The sequence below is a fragment of the Pongo abelii genome, chromosome 22 (assembly GCF_028885655.2).
Source record: "Pongo abelii isolate AG06213 chromosome 22, NHGRI_mPonAbe1-v2.0_pri, whole genome shotgun sequence".
Lineage (NCBI taxonomy): Eukaryota > Metazoa > Chordata > Mammalia > Primates > Hominidae > Pongo > Pongo abelii.
Genome location: NC_072007.2, coordinates 47,274,260 through 47,287,035, shown reverse-complemented (window position 1 = coordinate 47,287,035; position 12,776 = coordinate 47,274,260). Strand labels below are relative to the sequence as shown.

The 12,776-nt window shown below is 43.8% G+C and overlaps 1 protein-coding gene across 11 annotated transcripts in view; it reads left to right on the top strand.

The window, feature by feature from the left end:
- Positions 1 to 12,776, top strand: part of HLCS (holocarboxylase synthetase) — a 241,658-nt gene that overhangs the window by 36,380 nt on the left and 192,502 nt on the right. For 3 of the 11 annotated variants that reach the window (XM_024239463.3, XM_054542488.2, XM_063720883.1), the window contains one exon: positions 4,713 to 4,845. The exons of the other annotated variants lie outside the window; for them this stretch is intronic. In XM_024239463.3, coding sequence (XP_024095231.3) covers positions 4,735 to 4,845 — 111 coding nt within the window. In that variant the 5' untranslated portion in view covers positions 4,713 to 4,734. The remainder of the gene's footprint in view (positions 1 to 4,712; positions 4,846 to 12,776) is intronic. 11 annotated transcript variants of the gene reach the window in all.

Genomic DNA, 12,776 nt, shown 5'->3' with positions numbered 1-12,776 from the left:
AAGTTTTCTTATATGTTCTAATATTAGATATAAATTTAGTAAGATTTCAACTTAAAGCCAAGGCCAGACTTTCCAAAATATTGCAATTACATAAAATGTCAAATATGGTCAGGTTCCTTTTTAACATAAAATATGACTACTCTGCTTTTAATTTCCTAAGTTGTTAATTATGTGTCTTTACGGGGCTAAAAGATGTACAGCATCTTAAGGAACATAGTTACTATATTATGTAGGGTACAGGCTAAGCTGTATAACAGTAGGACGCAGAGCTACAGGGGCTCAAACAAGCTAGAAGTTAAATTTCTCTCTCTGGGCAGTGGTTTTGGTTTGGAAGTCCATCCAGGGACCCATTTTTTTCCTCATCTTCTTCCTTGGTTCCTTCTCCCATCTTCCCTCCTCTATCCTAGGTAGTGGTTCTCTCTTGCTAGAGTCTGGCTCCCCTGCTACTCCACCAGTGTCAGCTTCATCCACATTCTAGCCTTCAGAGTGGGGGAAGAGAGAAGGTTGGAAGACAACCAGTTTCCTCTTTAAAACTGTAATCCATCTTGGCACGGTGGCTCCCGCCTGTGGTCCCAGCTACTTGAGAGGCTGGGGTGGGAGGATCATTTTAGACCAGAAGTTTGAGGTTGCAGTGAGCTTTGATTGCCATTGTATTAGAGTGAAACCTCATCTCTAAAAAATTAGTAAATTAAAAAAAATACAGTTGTGATTCAGAAATTTCACGTGGTGACTTCTGCTCCCGCTCCATTGTACAGAACTTAGTCACATAGCCCCCTTGGTCACTTAGGTGCAGGGTAGTCTGTGAAATGCATTCCCTAGCTGGACAGTCATGGATTCAGCAGAAACTGGGAGTTCAGTTCCTGTAAGGGAGAAAGAAAGGCTAGATTTGGGGAGATAATTAGCATCTCTGCCACAGCTATCATTTCAGTTAACTGACTTTCCAAGGAAGATTTAATTAAGACCTTCTTGCTGAATGGTGGTTACTTAATTCTTTTTTTTTTTTTTTTTTTTGAGACGGAGTCTCGCTCTGTCACCAGGCTGGAGTGCAGTGGCGCGATCTTGGCTCACTGCAACCTCCGACTTCCTGGTTCAAGCAATTCTCCTGCCTCAGCCTCCCGAGTAGTTGGAATTGCAGGCCCGTGCCACCACAACCAGCTAATTTTTTATTTTTAGTAGAGACGGAGTTTCACCATGTTGGCCAGGATGGTCTCCATCTCCTGACCTCATGATCTGCCCGCCTTGGCCTCCCAAAGTGCTGGGATTACGGGCGTGAGCCACCGCGCTCAGCCATGATTACTTCATTCTTAATTTTCTGGGGTAGAAGAATGCCTTCCCAACAAGGAGGATTGCCACAGTGCAGTTAACTAGTTTCACTTGGCGGTCAGAGACATCAGTGGGTCTTGCAACCAGGAGCTAGAGACGTCCAGAGCCATTCATGTTGACCACTCTGGCTGTTACCCCGAGCTCCATTTTATAAATTAGGATTCAAAACTTAAAAAGGGATTGATCTCATAGCTCACTGTCTTCTAGCCAACTTGACAGTTCCCATTTGGGTTGACTGCTTGATGGGATTTTGCATTTTGGGGGGTTCTTATGAATCTGTGTGTGTATGTTTCACCTAACTTCACAGCCATTTGAATTTAACAGGGTCCTAAGATATTAAATAGAAAAATATATTATGTAAGAAGGACATTTGAATTGATGGGACCTTATATTTTTCACATCTTTAAGACTACAACTCTTAAAGATATTTAAAATATCTTTTTGAATTTTGGATATTTCAAATGGCTTTGATCTGTGGTCATTCTACAGATTACCAACCACAGATAAATGGGTCTCCAAATTCAGTTTTAAAAAATGTAGCATTCACATATTCCTATTTTCGCTTATTCATTCATTAACATATTGAACAGCTACGTTTCACTTATTTTGCTTGATGCAGTAATACCAACAAGTGATGGCAGATTCAGCTCAGTTTTCAATATTTTCCATACTTATATTAGCAATTGCATTTAGTAAGAATTGTTGACCCAAAGAACTTAATACAATTCTTTTTTTTCACAGGAAATTTGCTTATGTTCCTTGTATTTGATCAAGGCATTCATTGAAGGTTTATTGAGTGCCTGTTATATGCCAGATTGTGTGCTAGGTAGGGTTGGAGGCATGTGTTACATGGAGATGAAAGATTCATTCAGAGATGACATTCCCTGTTTGTAAGGAGCTCACAGTGTGGGAGAGTAGAGAGCTAAGTAAATGAACAATTAAAGGTCACCATGTTAAGTACTATAGAAGGCATGGGTAGGGATTATGGGTGGGGGGGCCTACCTAGATGCGTGAGGTCAGGAAGGACTTTCCAGGGCAGATGATGTCTGTTAAGGTAAAAATAGGTGAAAGGAGGAAAGGACTTCCCAGGTAGGACAGCATGTGCAGATGTACAGAAAGCATTTGCACGTGGCCACTGCACACAGCTCAGTACATTTGGAGTCTGCATTCACCTGAGTTGGGGAATGGCCCTAGATAAGGCCAGAGGGGAAAGCAGGGGCTGGAATGTTGTGTGGGAAATTACCTTGATGTAGTAGCTTCCAAGAACATGGCCAAGCAGCCTATTCCAGCAGTCTCAGAATAGAGAGGCTCATAGGCTGAGTTAAGATGCTCGAATCACATTGTTTATCACATCAATTCAAAACATGCGGCAAGAAATAAGGGGAGAGTTCTGGGATCGGTTAACACTTAGGATCAGGTGCCTATGAAATGGAAGGAGCACAATCTGAATCCTGGGCCATGCGATGTTTATACATGGAGTCCTGTCTCTGCTGCATCAGCCTTCCCTGACAATGGTGTCAGCACAAGGACTAGAGCTGAAGTTACACAAGGGCCCAGAAGGTGGAAGGTGCTTTGTTGGAGATATTTGGGTATATATGTCTGCAATAGCTGTGGCTTACCAGAGACCTGCTGAGATGCTGTGTGTGTTTTTTAATGTGTTTCTAGACAGTATATAAATGGGGTCAAGATGGGTGGGCAAATTAAGGATGACATAACTGTCAAGTGGCATAGTTTGTGTCTTACCAATATTTAAGATTTCATAAGATTGGCCCTGGTCAGCCTGGGCAGCACAGCAAGACGCTATCTCTACAAGAAATTAAAAAAAAAAATTAGCCAGGCATGGTAGCGTATGCCTTTGGTCCCATCTACTTGGGAGGCTGAGGTGGGAGGATTGCTTGAGCCCAGGAGGTCGAGGCTGCAATGAGTCCTGATTGCACTATTGAACTCTAGGCTGGGTGACAAAGCTGTGAGACCCTATCTTTCTCTAAAAAAAAAAAAAAAAAAAAGATTGGTTCTCCCGTGACTTTCTGCCTAGGACTAACACTCTTTGGTTTTGTCCTTTTTATCTATTTTCAATGCACGTATCTTCCACTTATTTTGTCTGTCTTGAGCGTGTCTTACAAGCTTTGGACTCACTATGAGTTTCATCCATGCTATTTGTTTTCTTGTTTTCTATGTAGCAGAATTGAATATACTCAAATTGGATGGCAAATGGACATAATACATAAATCAAACAAGGCTTATATGTGTTAACCAGGAATTTGGACTTGATCCCAGGGACAGTAGGCTAAAACCATTTTTTTTTTTTTTTTAAAGCAGAATGATCAGATTTGCACTTTAGGAAGGTCGCAATTCAGGCAGATTGCAGAAGGGATCGGAGGGGAGCTAACCTGGAACAGATTGTAGGCCATGTGGGAAAAGATAATGGGCTTGATGAGTGTTGGGAGTAGGAACGCTGAGATAGAGACATGTCCATATTGGTTAGGAGGTGATGGCCTGTGGGTGGGTGGTGGGTCACTTGTGCAGATGGGGAATGTAGCAGGAAGGGCTTAGAGGGCTGTTGTCAGGAATGCAGTTTTGTGCATTGTGTTAATCAGATTGCTGAAGTAACAGATAAGCTTAGAATCCCAGTGGCTTCTAACAGTGAATCCTAGTTTCTTGGGTATGTTACTCATGTTCAGCAGATTCGCGGCTGCTGTTTCCAGCTGTGACTCTGCTTTGAGCTCTCTGCTCTCTACATCTCTCTTGTGCAGGGTCCTGGGCCAAAGGAGCATGGCTGTTTAGGGACATGTCATTCTCATGCAGAAGGGGAAGACTAATTGCTGGCACAAACTTGTTGCAGCACATTGAAGATGGCTGCAAATTCTTTCCTCCTATTGAGAGGTGGAGTCACTTCCCCCTCCCTTGAATCTGAACTGACCTTAGTGATTTGTGTGTCCATTGGGATATGGTAGAAGTGACATTCTGAAAATTCTCAGGCCAGATCATAAGAAACCTTGGAGCCTCCATCTGGGCTCTTGGAACATGCCATCTGGGAGTCCAGCTCCCATACTGTGAGGAAGCGCAAGCTGCCCTGTGGCGAGATCCACATGAAGGAGAAGGACATGTGGCTCTTCGTGGACAGCCCTGGCTGGGCTCCCAGCTGACAGGCAGCTCCAGCTCAGTGACAGAGGCATCTTGAAAGTAGGTCATCCAGCCCTGGTTGAGTCACTCTACCTGATGCCACATGGAGCAGAGTTAAGCTGTTTCTGCCCAGTCCTGTCCAAATTGAGATTCGTGAGCAAAATAAATGATTAGTTTTAAGCCACTGAATTTTGGGGTAGTTTGTTACACATCAGTGGATAACTAAACCACTTGGGATACATCTTAAAACTCCTCTTCTTCCTCAGCTTACATCAGTGGAATGGGGGGATGAGGTGGGAAGTAACCGTGGATGTGAATGCAGCACACCTTAGCAGGCCTCGGCGGTGTATCGGCCATCTACAGAACATAATAATAACACTCTTCTGTGTGGCAACAAAGGTATTTATTCTCATAATATTTGTATTACTTTCTCAGTTATTTAGCGAGACCCGCCCTTTCCCTGAGCATCTGGTCAGTCATGGTTTCACAGTTCCTCTTTTCAGCTCCACGTGGGTCAGTTGACCGTTTCAGCTCCTGCTTGCAGTGACTTTGTGATAACTCTTACACTGTTACTTGATTTTCCAATACCGTTCTCTTAAAAGTGCCATAGGGCATATTGTCTTTTTTTTTTTTTGAGACAGGGTCTCATTCTGTCATCCGGGCTGGAGTGCAGTGGCATGATCACGACTCACTGCAGCCTTTACTTCCTGGGCTCAATCCATCCTCCCACCTAATCCTCCCAAGTAGCTGGGAATACAGGTGCATGCCACCACACCCAGCTAGTCTTTTGTTTTTAGTAGAGATGGGGTTTCGCCTTGTTGCCCAGACTGGTCTTGAACTCCTGGGCTTAAGCGATCCTTCCTGCCTTGGCCTCCCCAAGTGCTGGGATTACAGGCATGAGCCACCGCACCTGGCCTGTCTTTTTACATAATATCAAGTGAAAGTCAATTTTGTAGCTCTCCTTTATCCTCTCTATTTCCAAACACAAAAGACAGCAAGGATAGCCAAAAGTTAAAAATAACCTCTTCCCTTTAGTCTTGTATTTTCAAATTCTTTTTTTTTTTTTTTTCTAGATGGAGTGTCGCTCTGTTGCCCATGCTGGAGTGCAGTGGTGCGGTCTCGACTCACCACAACCTCTGCCTACTGGGTTCAAGTGATTCTCCTGCCTCGACATCCTGAGTAGCTGGGACTACAGGCGCGTGCTACCATACCCGGCTAATTTTTGCATTTTTAGTAGAGACGGGGGTCTCACCATGCCAGCCAGGCTGGTTTCGAATTCCTGACCTCTTGATCCACCTGTCTCGGCCTCCCAAAGTGCTGGGATTACAGGTGTGAGCCACCGTGCCCGGCCCTGTATTTTCAAATTCTTTACCTCTGCGTTTGCAGCCCTCCTCCATCCAATGTGTTACTAGAACTTTTTAACAATTTCACGTTGAATTAAGATGATTTGGAAGAGGAGAAACAAGAGTCAGAAAAATTAGCAGCATCCGTGATCTGACTCTGGGTACCAGTGGGTTGTCGAGATTTCTGTTCCCCACTGGCTGCAGAGCTGCTGCCTGCCAATGCCCCTGTTGGGCAGGGCCACCTGTGCTAGTTTAACCTGGGGTCTTTCACTCCTGGACTGCTTCCTGGATGTGAGTTTTAAGTTGAGCAGAGAAGATATGCGTTGCCTGCTGCCATACATTGTAACATCAAGTCAAGAGCTTTAGTTACTTAACAGATTTCTGCTGGCTGCTATTATAGGAGGAAACTCCTTTGTTTAGGGACAGCCAGGGCTTCCTTAGCTTTGATCTTTGGGAGTAAGCCTTTTGCTTGACTTCCCTTCTCTTTTCCATGCCTTTGTTTCCATCCTGAAGTGCAAATTTAAAGTGTCCTGTTTGCCTTTATCCACTGGAAGGCAAACACCCTGGACGACGTATCAGTGACAGCGCGGTTCTGCTTTGATCGGAGCACCCAGCGCTGCTTGAAGGCGTTTGCATGGTCCATGGCTCATGGACCACGCTCCTAGAAAACGGAAATGCACTTAGGTGAGGAAACAGTTGGCAGAGTGGAGAAACTTGATCCGGGATGTGTGGATGTATTGTTCTTTGGGCTCTTCCGGTCCTTCCTCTTCCTTTGTTTATCTCCTGCCTCGTTCCTCCTCAGAGGTTTGTGGGAATTTCATCATTGGCTCCTTTTACACTGCCAGTGCCTGCTACCGCAGGGGGCTAAATCAATGTTTTTACAGCTAAATTCTGGGTTGAGTCTCCACTGGCTGAGCGGTTCTCCTCCTCCTTCGATTGCTCTGAGGACAATGGTGCCTTTAGCTTCCTGCAGGAGGTTGCCCTGTTTGTTTCCATGTTTCCCATGCACCTTCATCCCAGAAGTCTGCCCTGCCACGGTGTTAGTTTATCTTCTCATCTTCCTGAACTGACCTCCTTTCCCCCATCCCCAAAGCTGAAATCAATGGACTCTCTGTCCTGAATCAAAGATGTCATTTCTGAAATGTAGAACTCTGCTGAAACATTGGGTGGGCCTGACCCTCCAGGTGAATTCTGCTTCCCTTGGCTGTGTGTCTGCGAGGAGGTGGGAGAAGTAGGTGATAAAGTGGAGGGAAAGCTACAAGTAGAGCTAAATGAAAATTCTGGAGTTTCTCTTTGTCCAAATATTCCACACAGGTTAGTGAGTTGGCCATAAAGGCCTGCGTTTATTCTTTTCCCCTCAAAGGCAATGTTTCTCAAGTTTTTTTTTTTTCATGATTGTTTTTCCAAGGAGAATAATTAAATTCAAGTTCACTCTGAGAAGATAAATGAGCTACTAAGGAATAAGATTTTGTTGTGGGGGGCCGGACATGGTGGCTCACGCCTGTAATCCCACCACTTTGGGAGGTTGAGGCAGGAAGATTGCTTGAGCTCAGGAGTTTGAGACCAGCCTGGGCAACATAGTGAAATCCCATCTCTACAAAAAATACAAAAATTAGCCCGTCATAGTGGTGCATACCTGTCATCCCAGCTACTCGGGAGGCTGAGTTGGGAGGATTGCTGGAGCCCAGGAAGTTGAGGCTGCAATAAGCCATGATTGCATCACTCCAGCCTGGGTGATAAAGTAACCCTGTCTCAAAAAAAAAAAAAAAAAAAGTTGTGGGATAGGATTGAGCCTTGGAGGGCCACAGACTGTTGTAATGTGTAAGATTTTTTTCACCTCCCCATTCCCTGCCAAGTTCGGTTTTTGCCCACTAGGGATGATGTGGTTTCTCATGAAGTTACTTGCTCTAAAGGACTCTGTATTTTGGAACCGTAAGAGCACCCTTGTGGTCCAGGCACTTTATGGATGATCCCTTTTAGTGCTCCCAGAAACCTTGCAAGGTAGGTGCTCTTATCTCTGCCTTATAGACAGGACATTGAAGCATGGGGAATTTGAGTAGCTTGCTCAGGTCACACGTCCTTAACCAGAGGAGCCAGGATTGAAGTTTGGGAAGTTGGACTCTAGAGTCCATTTACTGACTAGGCTGTGCTGGAAGAGTGTAGAGACAAACAAACTGCCTGGACTCTTCTTTTTGTTTTAAAAAATTGAGATATAATTCACATGAAACTCACCCTTGAAAGACAATTCGGTAGTTTTTAGTATATTCACAAAGTTGTGCAATCATCAGCATTATCTAATTCTAAAACATTTTCAGCACACCAGAAAGAAACCACACACTTGTCAGCATTCACTGTCTGCTCCTGACACCTCAGCTCCTGGCAACCGCGAATCTACTTTCTGACTCTAGATTTGCCTATTTTAGATACTTCATGTAAATAGCCTCACAGAATACATGACCTTTAGTTGTTGGCTTCTTTCACTTAACGAATGTATTCAACATTCATCCATGTTGTAACATGCATCAGTAGTTCATTCCTTTTTATGGTTGAATAATAGTTCTTTGTATAGATATATACATTTTATTTATCTGTTCATCTACTGATGGACATTTGGGTTGTTTCTACCTTTTGACTATTGTGAATAATGCTGCTGTGAACATTTGCATACAAGCTTTATGTGTGGGCATATTTTTTTTCCTGAATGATGAAAAATGGCCATGAAAGTATTTTTTTAGTTGTATGTATTTATGGGGTATAACATATGATGTGGTTTTTTCTTTGAGACACACACACACAAAAACCAAAACCCGTAGTCTCCATGACATACAGTATATCTTCAGAACGTATTCATGGAAGGATTTTAAGCAGAGGAGTAGTGCAACATTTTTTTTTTTTTTTTGAGACGGAGTCTCGCTCTGTCGCCCAGGCTGGAGTACAGTGGTGCGATCTTGGCTCACTGCAAGCTCCGCCTCCCGGGTTCACGCCATTCTCCTGCCTCAGCCTCCTGAGTAGTTGGGACTACAGGCGCCTGTCACCATGCCTGGCTAATTTTTTGTATTTTTAGTAGAGACAAGGTTTCACCGTTAACGAGGATGGTCTTGATCTCCTGACCTCGTGATCCACCTGCCTTGGCCTCCCAAAGTGTTGGGATTACAGGCGTGAGCCACCGCGCCAGGCCAAGGAATAGTGCAACATTTTTAAAGGAATAATAACATTACCCTGGTGACTACATGAAGAACGTCTTGGGGAGAGCCAAAATGAATGAAGGGAGCTTGACGAGGTCATTCAAGTATGATGATGGAGGGAGGTGACCAAAAAACAGGATGTAGAAACATAAGCCAACTGTCCACTTATTGATGCTGACTAAATCTTATTAGCTGAACAAATGGAACAACAACAATTAAAAAAACCAAAATCAAAACAAGCAGGAAAAGAAATTGTCGTTACTAGTTTTGTTGTTTATTAATTTTTAATTGAGGTATAATTTATATAAAATAAAATGCACAGATTTTAGATGCACAGTTCTATGTGTTTTGATGAATTTATACACCTAGGTAACTGCCTAGGTAATTAAGACATGAAACATTACCATCACCCCAATACATTTGTCTTGCGCCTCATTCTATTCAGTTCTTTCTACTTGGGCCACTAATCTTTTTGACATGGTAAATTAGTTTCTCCTGTTCTAGGAATTCATAGAAATGGAATTATACAGCATGTATCCTTTGGCGTCTTTTTTTTCCACTCAACATAATGTTTTTGAAATCCATCCATGTTGTGTATATCTCAAGTTTGTTTCTTACTGCTGAAAAGCGTTCTTTTGTATGAGAATCATCATAAACCATTACAATATGTGACCTTTTGTGTCTGACGTCTCTCCCTATTTTGTCGAGATGAGGAACCAAAAGAATTAAAATGGAAGCTTGGAGAATGAACTTGGGATTCTGAAGTGTCTAGAAGCGGTATATGTTCAGATCGTGGCAGCAGCCAAAATGAACTATTTTGGGGCCTCTGGAGTGGTCTATAGGGTCCCTACCGCTGGGGCCTAAGTGGAGTTGGAATGAGGGTGCATGATGATCTGTGTAAACTCTAGGATGGGCCTCATTTGGGGATGTGGGTAGTGTGTCCATATTTCCCTGAGAAGGACTGGTCTTGACTCTACCCTCAGATTTTTTTTTTTTTTTTTTAGACAGGGCCTCACTCTGTTGCCCAGGCTGGAGTGTAGTGGCATGATCACAGCTCACTGCAGCCTCAACTTCCCAGGCTCAAGTGATCCTCCCACCTCAGCCTCCCGAGTAGCAGGGACTACAGGTGCCCATCACCACACCTGGCTATTTTTTGTAGTTTTTCGTAGAGACAGGGTTTTGCCGTGTTGCCCAGGTTGGTCTTGAATTCCTGATCCTTCTGCCTCAGCCCGGCAAAGTGCTGGGATTACAGGAGTGAGCCACCGCCCCCAGCCCCATTCTCAGATATTTGCTGTTGTTGAGCTTCTTGTTTTTGCCAAATATGCTTACATTTGGCTTTCTTGAGTTTTGCTCCAAGGTTTTTGAGCCAAACCTACAGTACTTTTGGATCTATTTCCATTTTGGAGACCATATCTTTCTGAAGGCTGGGGTTTGGGTATGCGTTCTTATTGAACAAGTTCAGATCTTTCAGTTGTTCTCAGTGAACGAAGTTTGTTTCTTTTGTGAAGGCCTCTGGGGCTTGCCTTTGGGAAGATCCTCTGAGCCTAATCTAGATGTGTTCTTATGTTCAGGTCCAGTTGTCTTAGGTATATACTGGGGAGTAGAATTACTGGATCATATGGTAACTCTATGTTTAACTCTTTGAGGAACTCCCAAACTCTTCCAAGGCAGCTGCAGCACTTTCATTTCTACCAGCAATGTATTAGAGTTCCAGTTTTTCCTTGTCCTTGTTGGTATCTTTTTTGATTCCAGCCATCCTAGTGGGTATGACGTTGCATCTCACTGTGGTTTTGAGATGCATTTCCTTAGTGACTGATGTTGTTGAGCAGCGTTTCTTGTGCTCATTGGGCATTTGTATATTTTCTTTTCTTTCTTTTTTTTTTTTTTAAGATGGAGTCTCGCTCTGTCACCCAGGCTGGTGTGCAGTGGCACAAACTTGGCTCACTGCAAACTCCGCCTCCGGGGTTCACGCCATTCTCCTGCCTCAGCCTCCCTAGTAGCTGGGACTACAGGTGCCCGCCACCATGCCTAGCTAATTTTTTTTTTTTGTATTTTTAGTAGAGATGGGGTTTCACCATGTTAGCCAGGATGGTCTTGATTTCCTGACCTTGTGATCCGCCCACCTTAGCCTCCCAAAGTGCTTGGGATTACAGGCGTGAGCCACTGCGCCCAGCCGGTCGTTTGTATATTTTCTTTGGAGAAATAACGTTTACATCCTTTGCCCATTTTTAAATTGGATTTTCTTTTATTGTTGAGTTGTAGGAGTTCTTATATGATTTGCCAATGCTTTCTCCTATTTTTTTGTGTTGTCTTTGATATCTTTGGAAGCACAAAAATGTTTGATGAAGTCTAATTTATCTGTTTCTTCTTTTGTTGCTTGTGTTTTTGGTGTCTTATCTAAGAAGCCATTGGTTGATCAAAAGTCATGACAATTTATGCCTGTGTTTTCTTCTCTGAATTTTGTAGTTTTAGCTCTTATATTGAGGTCTTTGATCCAGTTTGAGTAAATTTTTGTACGTGGTTTGCATGGTGTGAGGAAGAAGTTTATCTTCATACTTTTTTTTTTTTTTTTTTTTTTTTGAGATGGAGTCTCGCTCTGTCACCCAGGCTGGACTGCAATGGCGCAATCTCAGCTCACCACAACCTCCACCTCCCGGGCGGGATTGCAGGCGTGAGCCACTGAGCCTGGCCCATTTCTCCTTTTTCTAAAAGAGGTCTTTAACACTTCCCTATCTGTGTTTTTTTTCTTTTTCTGTATCAATTTAATGCAAATCTGAGCCTTTTAAAGTTTAATAGGTTTTTTTTGAGACTGTCGCCAAGCTGGAGTGCCCAGGCTGGAGTGCCAGGCTGGAGTGTTGGCTCACTGCAACCTCTGCCTCCTGGGTTCAAGCAATTCTCTTACCTTCAGCCTCCTGAGTAGCTGGGATTACAGGCGCCTGCTCCCACTTAGCTAAATTTTGTATTTTGTATTTTTTTTTTTTTTTTGAGACAGTTTCGCTCTCATTGTCCAGGCTGGAGTGCAATGGTGCGATCTCGGCTCACTGCAACCTCTGCCTCCCGGGTTCAAGTGGTTCTCCTGCCTTAGCCTCCTGAGTAGCTGGGATTACAGGCACCTGCCACCACGCCCAGCTAATTTTTTGTATTTTTTAGTAGAGACAGGGTTTCACTATGTTGGCCAGGCTGGTCTCGAGCGCCTGACCTCAGGCAGTCCACCTGCGTTGGCCTCCCAAAGGGCTGGGGTTACAGGCGTGAGACACTGCGCCCAGCCAATTTTTGTATTTTTAGTAGAGATGGAGTTTTACCATGTTTGTCAGGCTGGTCTCGAACTCCTGGTGGTCTGCCTGCCTCGGCCTCCCAAAGTGTTGGGATTACAGGCATGAGCCACCACGCCCGGCCTATGTTCATTCTTTTACACGTCATTATGTAGTTGTACCAGTACCATTCGTTGAAAAGACTATTATTTCCTTATTGAGTTGTCTTGGCACTCTTGTCCAAATTTAGTTGTCCATGAATCTGTGTTTATTTCTATACTGTCAGCTCTGTTCTCTTGGTCTATATGTGTTAGTCTGTTTTCACACTGCTAGAAAGAACTGCCCAAGACTGGGTAATTTTTAAAGGTAAGAGGTTTAATTGACTCACAGTTCTTCAAGGCTGGAGAAGCCTCAGGAAATTTCCCATCATGGCAGAAGGCAAAGGGGGAAGCAAGGTATGTCTTACATGGTGGCAGGCGAGAGACAGAGACAGAGAGGAAACTACCAAACACTTTATTGATTGATTGATTGAGACAGAGTCTTGCTCTGTC